We start from the raw sequence: 14,800 nt of genomic DNA, 5'->3' as shown, positions 1-14,800 counted from the left end.
ACTTCCAACTCGAAATCACATGTAAGTAAAGTTTGCTCCAATTGATCTTAGGGCTACTTAGGAGCTACCTAATGCTAGATTTGGCAAGTGTGTACCACACTTAACCCACTAGACTCACCTAGATCAAGCTAGTAGTCCATACCCCCTTAATAGTATGACCAAAGAAAAATCAAAGTTCTAAACTACTCTAAGTGTCTCTTCAACAACAAACAACACTTAGAACTAGTCCATCCTTAACCTTGTCGTCCATCCTTTGAAAACCGAAACAATTTTCATCGTAGGGGCATGACAACCATGATTGCCCAATCAATTGTTATTACCATGACCTAACTTAATTGCATCTGTAAAACACACATTAGTCAGTAATCTCGTATTATCATTAATCACCGAAACCCAACTAGGGGCCTAGATGCTTTTAATCTCCCCTTTTTTGGTGATTGATAACAATACAACCTCAGGTATGTAAAAGAGATGAGGTTTTCAACATGCTTGGTTCATATAAGCTTTTGATAATAAGAACAAAAGAGTTAGGCAAGCTTATATGACCCAAGTCAACATGATATACTCAATAGATATGAAATAAACATGAGTTCAAGAAATAAAGCTCATTTGCATTGGAGGAAAACGCAGAAGCAAAGCAAATGAGCATAACCAAGTGACATGACATATATAAAGATTAAAGTAGAGAGCACACATGTCACTTATCAAATAAATATCACAATCACATAAATATCAAAATCACATGTATGTAGTTCAATGCATGAAAGTAATATAAATACATAATAATGTATCACACATAAAAAGACAAATATAATAGATAAGCTCTCCCTAGATATATCACTCCCCCTAAGTCTGTCATACTTGATCCCTCTCCGCCTTTGGCGTCAAACACCAAAACCTAAGGGTTGGTCGATGGGACCGGAACAGACGAGTCGAGCGTTGAGTCGCGGTGAGCGATCTGAAACTGGGTAGCATCATCATCTGATCATACATCAAATTCACAAAATTGCGAGCTATATACTCGGGTGCGGCGAGAACTGAATCCAACTGAGATAATCAAAGAACAAGGGAAAATACATGCAGAAATGTCAAGGAACAAACTGGATTTGCAAGGTGGAGAGAGATGGATAGGAACAAATATATCATTGGCAATGGGGTGTGCTCAGTAATAGGACAACCAACAAATTATGTGAAGCAAATACATCATCGACAATGGACTTATGGTCAGTAACAAACACACAAATTGTAGCAACTAACGAAAACAAAACAACACATGGAAAACACAATTGCTAAGATATAATGGCATAGTCATCACAAAACTAATGCAAATAGAAAGAATTATGGAAGGATGAATTAATTAATCATCATTGCACAATTACATTGTCTCAATCTAAAAAAAGGTCATCATTGCACATCCCCAAAACCTCAGTAGATAACATGAAGAATGAAACAATTAAGCATCATTGTATAGTGAAGGATATCAGCTGTGCGCACGATCCGCACATTTAGAAACAAGAGAGCGGCAGGAGCCGACGGACTTCTAGGGTAGGGGGGCCAAGATCCTCGCAGTGAGGAGAGGAAGCTGAGGGAAGGGGTGGGGAGAAGGGGAGAGAGCACACCTCCGCCATGCGCAACAGACAAGATGAAAATGGGATAAAATGAACTGAACATGAGAAGATAAAAGAAATGTAGTCAAAAGAAAATACAACAGTTGTGGATCAATGAGAAGCTGGAACAGAGAGAGAACTAAGATTAGGACTACACATGCGGGTGTTTAAGTAGCAAGAAGCAGCAACATCCATAAATATAGGACCAGAACTCTTCAGTGAGCCATCAAGGCCAGCTTTCAACATACAAACGAAAAATATGAAGCATGTTTTCCTATCACTGCTGCAATCCGCTACAGATCATGAAATAAGCACCTTCAAATAGTGCTGCATGTGGATATAGTATTGTTGTATCAAGCCAATCACTGTATCAATAAAACAAAAAGTTATAACTCTACAAATCAGGCAATGATCACCATCAAATAAAAAATTACCCTTTTTCAATTCATATTCAGAGGAAGACATTAATGACCAGCAACAGGGAAACTGGAAATATGAGATGCTAGCGTGAACTGGGAGCTTTCTAACCTTTGTTTAGGAAACAACACATGGTGCGATAGTATAGAACAGAAAGCCAAACATGATACCGGGACATCTGGCCAAAGGAAATAAAAAGGCATCAAGACAGAAATGGAAATCAAGCGAACGAACCTAAGCAAATAAAGCTGTCAGCAATTTTCAGAAAAAGAACCTAGGAGGAGGAGGCAACAACGGCATAAGCATAGTTGCCACTAGATGTATGTTTCATATGATATGTGATCCACTGAACGAAATCGATGCTAAATTTGTAGATGGCTAGTTCATGGCAAGTCTATATATTAAACATAGGAGTAAGAAAAATGAATAACACATCAAGTTACATGTACAGGTAATAATTGCCTAAATCTCATTGAGTAACATCTAAGAAGTTTCCTTTTGTTCACGTTAATAACCTGATTAGGCTCATTAAAATATGTTTCCTGCCTCAATTCGGAACACAGGAAAACATATTTTTACTAAGGGAAACTAAACATAGTTTAGCTATCAGTCCGTGTCACCCCACACGTGGGGAAAAAGGTCGTGTGGATCCTTATGGGCAATATATACCGATTATTAGCCATTGAAAGGCACCAAAAAATAATTCTAATGAATTCAAATTTATTTTACACAAGAACTTTACCCCCTCCTGATCAAGATCAACACCTACAAGTAGCAACAGTTATAAGATCAACACGTGTGGTAGAGACACACCACCAGGCACCACGCCACACATCTAAAAAGGCAGGAAGGAAGATAGACCAGGCATAAGCAAAGGAACTCACCAACACACCTTCCAATGTTATCAGTCTGCACAGAAGGATTTGCTAGAAAAACAACCACTCCTCTTAATTGACTCCCTTCACCACACAGCACAGAGGAAACAAGCATCAGGAACCATGAAACAGAGGCAAGATATTCGAAAACCCCGAAGAGCACAAGATTGCGCAAGAAATAAGCAGAACAAGGGATTTCTTGGTGGCAACATGGCCCAAAAGGACTTATGTCTTGCAGCAACAGATGCAGAAAGGAAATCAAAGTTTTTCTTGTTTGCAATGTAATCCTTTAAAGCAGGAAAAAACACAGAAGAAGCACAAGAGCAACCAAAAGGCAAAAAAATATAAGCTATAAAGGTGACCATTTTTTTTAGTCCAGGTACGAAACCAACATATGGAGAACTAAAATGGAATAGGAAATGGATACAGGCTTACCAGGCACCAATCACTGTGGTACAATAACTCTGATTTCCCTAACCTATACACTGCACAAGACAAGGCAGGAATGTAAAATTTAATTGGAGATCAAAGCACCAAGACAGAAAAACCAAAAATAAAATAATACAACCAAGAAAGTGATGTATGTTACTATATCTATATATGTGTAGACATATATGCAGGTACATAAGCTGCAACTAAGAAAGTGATGAAAAAACTATCAATCTTGCATTAGCTCCTATAAGGAAACCAAATAAATAGCTCAAAAATTGTAGTACGTGTACATGTCTCAGGCAATGGATAGTTGAAATTCTGAAAACGATATATACAACATTACTGATGTAAGATTATAGAGGGTCCAAATGATCATGGAGGTAGCACACTACTCACTATGAACTGGAAAAGCTAATAGGAAAAGGCTGGCTAACCACTGTCACCTCAGGTTACTGCAGTGAACTGAAACGAACAGAGTAGTTAGCCCCAGATGACCTCAAGAAGGAACTTGTATAAGGGCATGGAACCTGCAATGCAAAGAAATATGGCACTGCACTGAACAAAGGCATGGAACCTAAATTGTGGAGTAGCAAAAGCAATAAAAGATATACCAAAATGCACTCGTCTGTGGCAATTGTCGTTCCCTGACGTCTCATTGTGCAACCCAAAAAAGTGGAGTAGAAATTTAGCACTAATGCATGGTCCTGCTCCAAAGAACAGAAAGTCAGCAAAGCCATGTACAGAGCAGGTTATAACAAATAGGCTGCACCAAAATTGTGAACCCATAATAAATTGTATACTTCACCATGAACTGAATCTAGGTACTCCATAACAATGGGTGCCAAAGCACATCCTGTGGCATAGCATGAAGGTAAAGAACTTCACAACATGATGTACTATGCAGCACTGGTTGTCGAGTAAGCACAAAGGGCACATGCATGTAAACAATAAAGGCACCATTAGCAGTTAGAGGGAAAAAACATCTTACATAGAACATGTATTCTAAAGAATAGAAAAGAAAAATAAAGCTGTCTTGGAGCATCCAAAAAAAACTTTTGAGCATGAAGCATCCAAAAATTTTCATTAGCCCAATAGCGAACTCATTAATTGTTCGAAGAGGATACATGATAAGAGCCAGCATCTTTGGAACGTATACCACCACAACAGGTGAAAAAGAAATCATGAACCTATGAATGCTTGCCACTACAATAATACTCAAATTGCCAGCTGAAGACATTAGGCATTGCTGCTGCAATATTTTTTTAGAGCAATACATTTTCTCCGAATCGAAAAAAAAAAGAAAGGAAATTACCTTGGTTGACCTGAACTTATTTCAGCAGGGTAATCGAAGGAGGCGAGGGAACCCTTGGTGAGGCCATTGGAGCCCATGAGCAGGACCAAGAGCCGCATGTAGGCCCGCCACGGGTTCACCATGTACTTCACCATAAAACCCTGCAGGCGTATCGGCGCCAGGTACGCGAACCCCTGCGAGAACGTGAAGTACCAGCAGCGTGGGGAGGGGGGAGAGGCGGAGGACGACGCGAGGGAGAAGCGGAGGAGGCAGAGCCTGGCACGAGGAAGAACCGCTGTCATCATCAGAGACGAGGTGGCCCCGGCACGGCCACAGCCGGAGCGCCACCCCTCGCTGCCGTCGGCTCCTCAGGAGGGCACTTGCTGTGCCGCCCCCTTCGGGCCCGGCATGCCCTTGGGCGGGCTGCCGTGGGGGCCCCGCCGTTGGAGGGCGGAGGGCGGCGTGGGGGAGCTGGGAGAGGTGGAGGACGGCGCGACGGAGGAGCCGAGGAGGCAGAGGGCGGCGCGAGCGAGGAGCGCGGAGTCGTCGATGCGGGAGGAAGAAGCGGAGGAGACGACGGCAGGGAGAAGCGGCAAGATATTTTCTGTTGAGCCAGTCATGTACCGACGTGTGGGCCATGTGGGGTGGGGGGGGGGGGGGGGGGGGGGGGGGGGGTTTAAAGTCAAATCTGCATCGTTAAAACAAGATCAGACGCTGTAAATTGTCTTTTGCTACCGTGGATGCCCTGAGAGGTCGCCGAGCTTCGGAAGAAATTTATTTATTTATTTATCTTGCCATCTTTGCATTGAGTTCAGATCAAAGTAAAAACAAATGCGAGAGGCAGCGGAGACCCCGAAGTGAAATCTTGCACGAACATTGGAGGCAGACAATGCAAGCTGCACCCAGGTATACACAAAAGTACAAAGTGCATGCAACAATGTAATAATCAATGCAACAACCATGGTCGAGCTAGCTCACTAATACTATACTATCCGTATGATGCATGGATGTAGTAAGCCTGCGTGTGGAATGATATGTATATCAGAGAGCGCGCAGTAGTACAGCAAGAATCTTCTAAGCAGACGAAGCGTCGAGGAGTTAAGGTGGGCACGTAGTAGCAGCTGAGTCGACGACGACGACGACGACGGAGAAGAAAGGCGGCGTCATCATGCGGGTGCACGTCGCGGTGGTGTGCTCTGCAGTGGGCTTCCTCGGCTTCGTCATCCTCATCCTCGGAGTCGCCGGGGAGGCCGCCACCGCGCAGGCCTACGTCTGGGGGCCTTATGACGATGGCAGCGACGACGGAAAGTGTCAGTACCGCAGCACGCCGGCGCTGGCCTGTGGCATCGTCGCGGCGCTGCTGGCGATCACGGCTCAGGTCGTGGTCACCGCCACCAGCCTCTGCTGCGGGTGCTGCCGGACATGGGAGGTACCAACGGAGACAAGGCGCATCGTCGGCATCGTCCTCTCCGCCGTCTCATGGTACGTATACGCACGTGTATTAGTTACCTCCGTCCACGCTTTGGTATTTTAAGGTGCATATCTTTTATTATATACAGAGACATAATATATATCTAGATGCATAGAAAAAGTTATAAATCTAGAAAAGCTAAGACGTCTCGTAATTTGGAATGGACGATGTTTTGGGAAGCTATATATTTATATGCAAATCAGTTAACTTTCCATCCTCTATTAGTAAATTAAACTAAAGCATGTTTTGTCCACGCCGATTTTTTTTGTTCTATCACGTGTTTATATATCAAGCCATAAATAAAACGGTGAGTTTTCCGCATTTATATTTTCCATTCCGGTTAAAACTGATACGAAGTTATGCACATCCATACTCTATATTGCAGGATAACTGTGCTTCTAGTGGTGGCACTGTTTATCGCGGGCGCTGCGCTTAACGTGGACCAAGAGAGACAACCCGACGCCGACGGCCATTGCTACCGCGCCCCAGGTAGCTCACTGTTCGCGGCAGCGACAGTCCTGACTGTCGCCGCCACAGGCATGCAGATCGCGTCCTACATCCTGCTCCAAGTGACGACGACGCCCACAAGCTCCACCAAGCCCCCGATGGCAACGCAGCAGCCGGAGTTGGCCATGGGGCAGCCGGTGGTGGAGCCTGAACCGCAGCAAACTGCAGAGGAGGTGGTTGCGGTCGCAGTCAGTGGCCAGAAGCCGTCGCCGCCTTCAGCTCCTGTACCGTCTCAAGCCACAGAACCTGCATCCCAAGTTTGAAGTTTGGAACCTATGGAAGGACGTTTAATTTGCTGCAGGTGTTCATTCATAATAAAAAAACACGATGCCAACTTCTATGTATGTTATCGTGTTGCCAGGTTCTATATATGTGCGATATATGCATGGTTTGTTTGTTCAGAATCAGTCAGGATTTTTGTATGGTGTTGTTCGATATAAGATGATAAAAAACATACGTGGGCAAAAAGCACTCTTTTTAAAACACTGTGACTGTGCCCGTGCGTTGCAACGAAAAAAATTAAACCATAATGATTAAAGTTTACAAGTGTCATAATTAACTAAAATTGATGTGTTTGAGTGTAATAATCTTCACGTCATTCTATTTGTTGCCATGAAATTGATGTGCTTGAATGTAATAATCTTCTCGTCATTCTATTTGTTGTCGTTCATTATTTTTTATAGGAATTGATTAGGTCGTTTAAGCCTGACCAGGTTCCTCCAAGTTGGGACTGATTGGGCACCTAGCCATATCACCTATTTTTTCTCAAAATTTCAAGACAACTGAAAGGATCAAGATGTCCAAGAGAGGGTTGAATTGAGCTAATTCTAAAATTCTTTACAACAATTAAACCCTACACCTAGCCCACTTCAGTCATTTATGCCTAGAATGTGATTCTAATTATCTATCGCACAAAAGTTTAACACCCTAGATTCCAATCCTACTCTAGCATGGCAATTCTAAGAATGTAACGACAAGAATTGAATTGCTCAAAAGTAAATGCTCAAAGTAAAGAGAGAAGAAGGAACGCGATGATGTTTTGCCAAGGTATCAGAGAGTTGCCACTCCCCACTAGTCCTCATTGCAGCACCCGCGCAAGGGTGTAGCTCCCCCTTGATCCACGCAAGGATCAAGTGCTCTCTACGAGTTGATTCTTTGATACTCCATCGCGGTGAATCACCCACAACTGCTCACAACTTGGGTCATCCACAAGCTCCTTCGGATGATCACCAAATTTCCAATCACCACCAAACCATCTAGGTGATGGCGATCACCAAAAGTAACAAGCAAGAACTCTCACTTGACCACAACAAGCCTAATGAGAAGGGTGGATACACACTTACTACTCTCTTTTCACTAATAAGGCCTTAATCTTAGATTCTCAAATCTCAATCACCTCACTAGGCTCTTGCTCTCTTTGGCACTCTCAAGGGTGTTTCTCAACTGTTGAAATGGGCAAGAGTACTCCCTTGAATGAATAGAGAAAGTATTTATACCCTCTCATTCAAAATGAACCGTTATGTGTCTGAGTTAGCACTCTGCAGGGTGGCCGGACGCTCCGGTCAATTCTCCCCACACTGAGCCATTAAGTTGTGATCGGACTCTGACCTACGTCCGGTCAGCACTGACCAGACATGTCCGGACACGAAAACTACTCTCTAGAACCTTACTGATGTTGACTGGACTCTGGCACCCAGCGTCCGGTCATATTGCTGTTCAGCGTCCGATCAGTAACCGGAACCTGACCAGCGTCCGGTTAGCATTGACCGGACGCGTCTGATCAGAATTCTCCCTCTCTGGAACCTTACTAGAGTTGACCGGACTCTAGCACCCAGCGTTCGATCACATTTCACTCAGTGTCCAGTCGCATCTAGACGACTTCACTTGATCAAATGAACTGACCGGACTCTACTACCAGCATCCGGTCACACCGGGACTAGCATCCGGTCAACATTTGACCCTCCATTCACTTCTGACTTGAAATTATATGTGAATGAAGTTTGCTCCAATTGATCTTAGGGCTACTAGGAGCTACCTAGTGCTAGATTTGACAAGTGTGCACCACACCTAACCCACTAGACTCACCTAAGTCAAGCTACTAGTCCATACCCCCTTAATAGTATGACCAAAGGAAAAACAAAGTCCTAAACTACTCTAAGTGTCTCTTCAACACCAAACGACACTTAGAACTAGTCCATCCTTAACCTTGTCGTCCATCCTTTGAAAACCGAAACAATTTTCATCGTAGGGGCATGACAACCACGATTGCCCAATCAATTGTCATTACCATGACCTAACTTAATTGCATATGTAAAACACACATTAGTCATAGTAATCTCGTATTGTCATTAATCATCAAAACCTAACTAGGGGCCTAGATGCTTTTAATCTCCCCCTTTTTGGTGATTGATAACAATACAACCTCAAGTATGTAAAAGAGATAAGGTTTTCAACATGCTTGGTTCATATAAGCTTTTGATAATAAGAACAAAAGAGTTAGGTAAGCTTATATGACCCAAGCCAACATAATGTACTCAATAGATATGAAATAAACATGAGTACAAGAAATAAAACTCATTTGCATCGAAGTAAAACGTAGAAGCAAAGCAAATGCGCATAACCAAGTGACATGACATACATAAAGATCAAAGTAGAGAGCACACATGTCACTTATCAAATAAATATTACATTAATATCACGATCACATAAATATCACGATCACACGTATGTAGTTCAATGCATGAAAGTAATATGAATGCATAATAATGTATCATATATAAAAAGACAAATATAATAGATAAGCTCTCCCTAGATATATCACTCCCCCTAAGTTTGTCATACTTGATCCCTCTCCCCCTTTGGCGTCAAACACCAAAGCCTAAGGGTCGGTGGGTGGGACCGGAGCAGACGAGTTGAGCGTTGAGTCGCGGTGAGCGATCTAAAACTAGGTAGCATCATCATCTGATCCTAAGCTCTAAGCAGTCTGACCCTCTATCGCTGGAAGTGACACTGAAGCGGTTTAGGTTGAATCTGGAACTAGAGCATCACTGTAGTCCTAGTGACTGGAGCAACTGTGGAAGGTCTAGAGAAACGTAGCTCTTCGGTGTAGGCTACCCTGCCAACTCGCTGAAAGTAGCACCGAGGCTCCTAGAGACTGGGGTGTCAGTCACAAGCATTGAGGAAGTCTGAGCCAGTGTGAAGCCCGTATGTAGAGGTGTGAAGAAAAGACCCTGGGCTAGCACTAGCAAAGCAAACCACTGGGACACCTGCTCTGTAGGTGACGAACAAGGTAGCTGGTTGTCCTTGACTCTGAAGCCCACTGGGCTGAAAACCTGGAGTCACTATAGTGGTGGCAGACTGGTCAAGCTGAGGTGTAAGTGTGGCGGTGGAGCCCCAATAGCAGAGACGACATGCTGCATGAATCCAAGTAACTGCTGCTGCATGAGGAGCTGCTGCTGCATGGCCTGCTACTGCTGCTAAATACCTGAACTTATGCTAGAGCAGTTACGATCTCCTAGGTCTAGCGAGCCTGATCCTGCCTCATCCGCTCAAGAATGGCAAGTAGAGTAGGATCTGTCTGTGGTGGCTATGGAGCTGAGCTGGAGCCACCAGCCTCACTATCATGTCGTCGAGGAGGCATTCGAGGGATATCCTGGTAGTCATCATCTGAACTATCACTAGGGTCGCTCTTGACCATATCCTCTTGCTGAGCATATAGCTGCTCCTCCTTTGACGGTGCTACGCCCCTGATAATCTCATCCTACTAGGCGGCAGTCTCTGGCACCTCTAGGCAACGACGTGGCTAGCTAGGTGTCCTCATGGCATTGTGGCGGAGCATCTAAGTCATATTATATGCTAGAAACTCTATAGTAGCACCAGAATACTCTGCCAACATCTTAGGAGGCCTCACTGTGACTGCCCTATGAATCAAAAATGTGATCCACTGAGCATACGGCCGCTGCCTATGACCTTAGAATCTCTCTACAAGTGTATCCTCCATCTCAGAAAGAATGAGATCTCATATATCAAATATTGTCTGCTGGATCAGGGAGTTCAGTAGCCACAACTGAATGCGAGTCAATCCCTCATGATATTCCATCCTCGGTAGCAGGGTCCTCCTCATGATAGCATCAAGCAGTCTAGCTGTGAGAGTAAGATCTCTAGGTATCCTGCTCGACCCCTCGCCAAATGACTCTATGAAGCAAGGTTGGATGAGATTTGTGGGAGACATGAGACCACCGTGAGGGCATCTAGGAGGCTCTGTATGACCATAGCAAACCTCATGAAGGTAGATGAGTGACTCCTATAACATGAGGATCTCTCTAACCTTGAAGCTCATCAGCCTGTAGTCATGGCCTCTGAATGCAAAGTGTATGAACCTATGAGCTGGGTCAATCCAAAGTGTAGCTTAGAACACATGGACCCAAGATGGAACATATCTGCCTATCCGTCTAAGTAAGTCTGTCAACCCTGGCAAGTAAGAGAGGTTATGGTAGATCTGCTCTCCAGCTGCTGCTACAATGGCCTCAATAGAGCATACTCTCTAAGATCTGAAAGCCACACCACTGTTCAAATAAGCATTATAGAAATCTTCCTATAGTGGTGTATAGAAACCCTCTAAAGCACGCTCGTCCCTCCTTGGCAGGAACCAATCCTCGAACTGAACACACTTGAGTTGCTGCACCTACTTGGCTGTGGTGGCCCTCAAGTCCAGGTGAGTCACTAGAGGCGGACCCTGTGGTCTAGGAGGCAGACGAGAACCCCTCCTCTGTATCTCTAGCCTCGATGTCACCTGAGTAGGAGTACGACTAGAGCGACATAACTATGGCTGAGGTGTCTGCTCTGTCTCCTCGGTCTGCTCTGTCTCCTAAGTCTGCTTAGCACCCTCTAACTACACTGGTGGCTGTGTCTGCTGTTGTGGCTTCCCCTGAGGCTAAGTCTCCTCCAAAACAACATGTCGTCCCTCAAGCATGAGAGTCCTAGCTGGACTACCATGACGACACTCAACCTGCTCAATGGCTGACCTCTATGCTGGTGAAAGCTAATCTACAATGACAACACCACTCCGAGCACCTCCTCTCTCTACACGCTCTACGATGGCCACTACTGTTGCTGCTCTTGCTGTATCAGCATCTATAAACTTCCACTTCTTTGATGTAGTCTTCTTTGTTCCCTTGCCTTTCACCTCAGCAGGCAAGCAAGGTAGAGGCCTCGGATTCTCATCACCTAAACCACCTCCGGCATTCTTGACACGTGCCATTGTTGGACCTGAAATGAGCAACCATCACTGACAAGAAACAACTGTCAATTGTCACTTTCGAGGCTTGGCCTCGATCTGTACTCGCGAGCTTGGCCCTGAGATGACTGACAACTGCTAAAGTGACCTCAAACACACCGACTTGCTGCACGATAGAATAGATCAGATATATGAATAATTTTAATATACATCTAGAGATACAAAACCCTAAGAAGCAAGCATTAGATACGAAATTAGAATCAAGGGCTTGCTACTTGACGAACCAGCGAACCGAAGAGCAGAGGAACGAAACGCGGGGAACCACCAGGAATCGCCTAGGGTTAGGGTTCCAACGATGCAATGCGGTGGGCGAGCAAAAGTTGTGGGCTTGGTGGATGGCAACTGGGGCTCCGGTCGTGGAGATGCTGGCGCGACAATGGTGCCTCAGGCGGTGGCACTGGTGGCGCTGGCTAGTGGCGTGGGCAGGCGACACGGGCATGGGAGCGTGCGGTGGCATGGGGGTAGCACAGGAGTAGCGCGGGCGTGGCGGCGCAGCAGGCAATGCGGCGTGAATGCGGCGAGGAAGACACGGCGCTTCAATGCGTGGAGGCATGGCTATGGGCATGGGAACGCGGCGGTGATGTCAGCGCGGGTGGTTACAGGTGCGGATTAGGTCAAACCACGATGACGTTATATGGTGGCCCTCCCACATGTTGGATAATGAAAGGAAAAAAGAGTCTATGATCCAAACGTTTTCCACTAACCGGACGCTCCGGTGGCAACGACCGGACGCTGCCACCCGGAGTCCGATTGACAATAGAGAGGTCCAAAACCTCCCAAGTCATGACCGAACGCGTCCGATCACCACTGACCAGAAGCAGCCAGAGTCCAGTCAATCCTTAGATCTTCTTCTTCGCTTGACCGAATGCAGGAATGTCATTTGACCGGACGTAGGAAAGGTACTGTTTTAGCGTCCTATCACTCCTTCGCAGCTATGGTTCACCTCCTATGAATTGACCGGACGCTGGACACCAGAGTCCGGTGCAGCGTCCGGTCACTCTTTTTCAGTAGATCTTCAAAGTTTCTTCATGCTGCCTGTTCCTAATCAAGTCCCAACTTCAATAAGACCCAAATAGATACCAATTAGGACTGATGTGAGTGACCTCTCTTAATCCCTCAAATTTTTCAAAGTATTTTGCCTTAGGCTATAATTCTTTTTAAGAAAATAGGCAATAAAAGGGTAATTGAAGAGAAACGACAAAACAACATACATGCATATGCAATGCAATACTTGAAAGTAATTCTAGTTGCTTGTCAAGTTTGATCCAAGGTTAAGCTTCTTCACACGCTTTTTGACAGTTATCTTAACCATCTTAGACAAGCCCTAAAATCATTACCAAAAAATTAAACATGTTGTATATTACAATGCAATGCAAGGGACAACACAAGCTCATTTTCTAGTGAAGTTACTAAAATAAAGCATATTGAGTTCATTCCTCAACTAACAAAATATAGCCTCATCTAGCAGTTTAGTGAAGATATCCGCCAATTGATCCTCAGTCCTTACACCTTCTAATGATATATCATTCTTAGCAACATGATCTCTAAGAAAGTGATGGCGGATATCTATGTGTTTGGTGCGAGAGTGTTAAACCAGATTATTAACAAGCTTTACCGTACTCTCATTATCACACAGAAGTGGTACCTTTTCTAGAACTACATCATAGTCTAGCAAAGTTTGCTTCATATAAAGTATTTATGCACAACAAGCACCTACGGCAATGTATTCCGCTTCGGCGATGGACAAAGCCACACTATTTTGCTTCTTGGAGGACCAAGACACAAGTGATCTACCAAGCAAATGGCACCCTCCGGATGTGCTTTTCCTTTCAACTTTGCACCCGACATAATCCGAATTGGAATAGCCAACTAATTCAAATCTAGCTCCTTTGGAATACCAAAGGCCAATGCTTGGTGTGTGATTAACATCCATTTGATATAGTTTCATTTCCTGATATGATACATATGCAAGGAGGATATGAATGGCTTCAAGTCTTGCAACTGGTGCAAAGGTCTCTCTAAAATCTAACCCTTCAACTTGAGAGAACCCCTTTGCAACTAGTCTTGTCTTGTTCCTCACAACTATGCCTTGATCATCTTGCTGGTTGCGGAACACCCACTTTGTTCCAATGACTCTTGCACCTTATGGTCGCTCTTCAAGAGTCCAACTTAATTGCGGGCGAAGTTATTCAACTCTTCATGCATGACATTTATCCCATTAGAATCTTGAAAGGCTTCTTCTACATTCTTAGGTTCAACACAAGAGACAAAAGAGTGATGTTCAATAAAAGAAGCAAGCTTTTGAGATCGAGTCATTATACCCTTTGATGGACTCCCTATAATGAGATCTTGTGGATGAGCTTGTAGTAGAGGTGAATTTCTTCTATCAAACACTTGAGGGGGAGGTTGTGGAGCATCAATATCTTGTGCTTGTGCCACCATGTGATCATGAGAGACATGAGTATCTTCATTTTCTACTCTCCCATCTTTATTGCCATCTTGCGGCATATTTGATGAAGAAGGTGGATCAATCACTTGTACATTATCTTCATCATCTTTAGGCTTGATGTCTCCAACTGGAATGTTCTTCATAGCCTCCCTCAATGGTTCATCACCAACATCATTAAGATTCTCATGTGCTCCTTGAGAGCCGTTAGATTCATCAAATTCCACATTATATGTTTCTTCAACCTAGCCGGTGACATGATTAAATACTCTATATGCTTTGGACTTTGATGAGTAACCAACAAAAAATCCAATATCACAACGTCTTTGAAACTTCCCTAGGTGTTGCCGCTTTTTGTATATATAGCATTTGCAACCAAACACCCAGAAGAATAAGACGTCCGGCTTTTTCCCATTGAGCAACTCATATGGTGTCTTGCCAAAAAAACTTTTGAAGAA

The 14,800-nt window shown here is 44.3% G+C and overlaps 1 protein-coding gene and 1 long non-coding RNA gene across 15 annotated transcripts; one reads left to right on the top strand and one right to left on the bottom strand.

The window, feature by feature from the left end:
- Positions 1-752: 752 nt before the first annotated feature.
- LOC136538670 (uncharacterized) lies at positions 753-5,232 on the bottom strand. Of its 14 annotated transcripts, XR_010779438.1 has the most exons (8): positions 4,644-5,232; positions 4,137-4,237; positions 3,775-4,035; positions 3,335-3,384; positions 2,909-2,983; positions 2,767-2,789; positions 2,136-2,202; positions 753-1,972 (listed from the first exon to the last, which is right to left on the bottom strand). It is a non-coding gene; the product is annotated as an uncharacterized lncRNA (long non-coding RNA). The 14 variants fall into 14 exon arrangements; XR_010779434.1 differs by having other exon boundaries at positions 2,909-3,384; XR_010779426.1 differs by lacking the exon at positions 2,767-2,789.
- A 389-nt stretch (positions 5,233-5,621) lies between these two features.
- On the top strand, positions 5,622-6,863 carry LOC136461167 (uncharacterized). The gene is made up of 3 exons (XM_066460583.1): positions 5,622-5,634; positions 5,726-6,104; positions 6,479-6,863. The coding sequence occupies exons 1-3, from the start codon at positions 5,622-5,624 to the stop codon at positions 6,861-6,863; spliced, it is 777 nt and encodes a 258-aa protein (XP_066316680.1).
- The last annotated feature ends 7,937 nt before the right edge of the window (positions 6,864-14,800 follow it).

The sequence above is a fragment of the Miscanthus floridulus genome, chromosome 1, assembly GCF_019320115.1.
Source record: "Miscanthus floridulus cultivar M001 chromosome 1, ASM1932011v1, whole genome shotgun sequence".
NCBI lineage: Eukaryota > Viridiplantae > Streptophyta > Magnoliopsida > Poales > Poaceae > Miscanthus > Miscanthus floridulus.
The sequence above is the reverse complement of the archived record's forward strand: the minus strand, read 5'-3'. Positions and strand labels throughout refer to the sequence as shown.

Bases quoted from the DNA above. Each gene is read 5' to 3' on its own strand.
- LOC136461167 (XM_066460583.1), top strand. The intron at 6,105-6,478 runs GTACGTATACGC...TCTATATTGCAG, and splicing joins GTCCTCTCCGCCGTCTCATG to GATAACTGTGCTTCTAGTGG.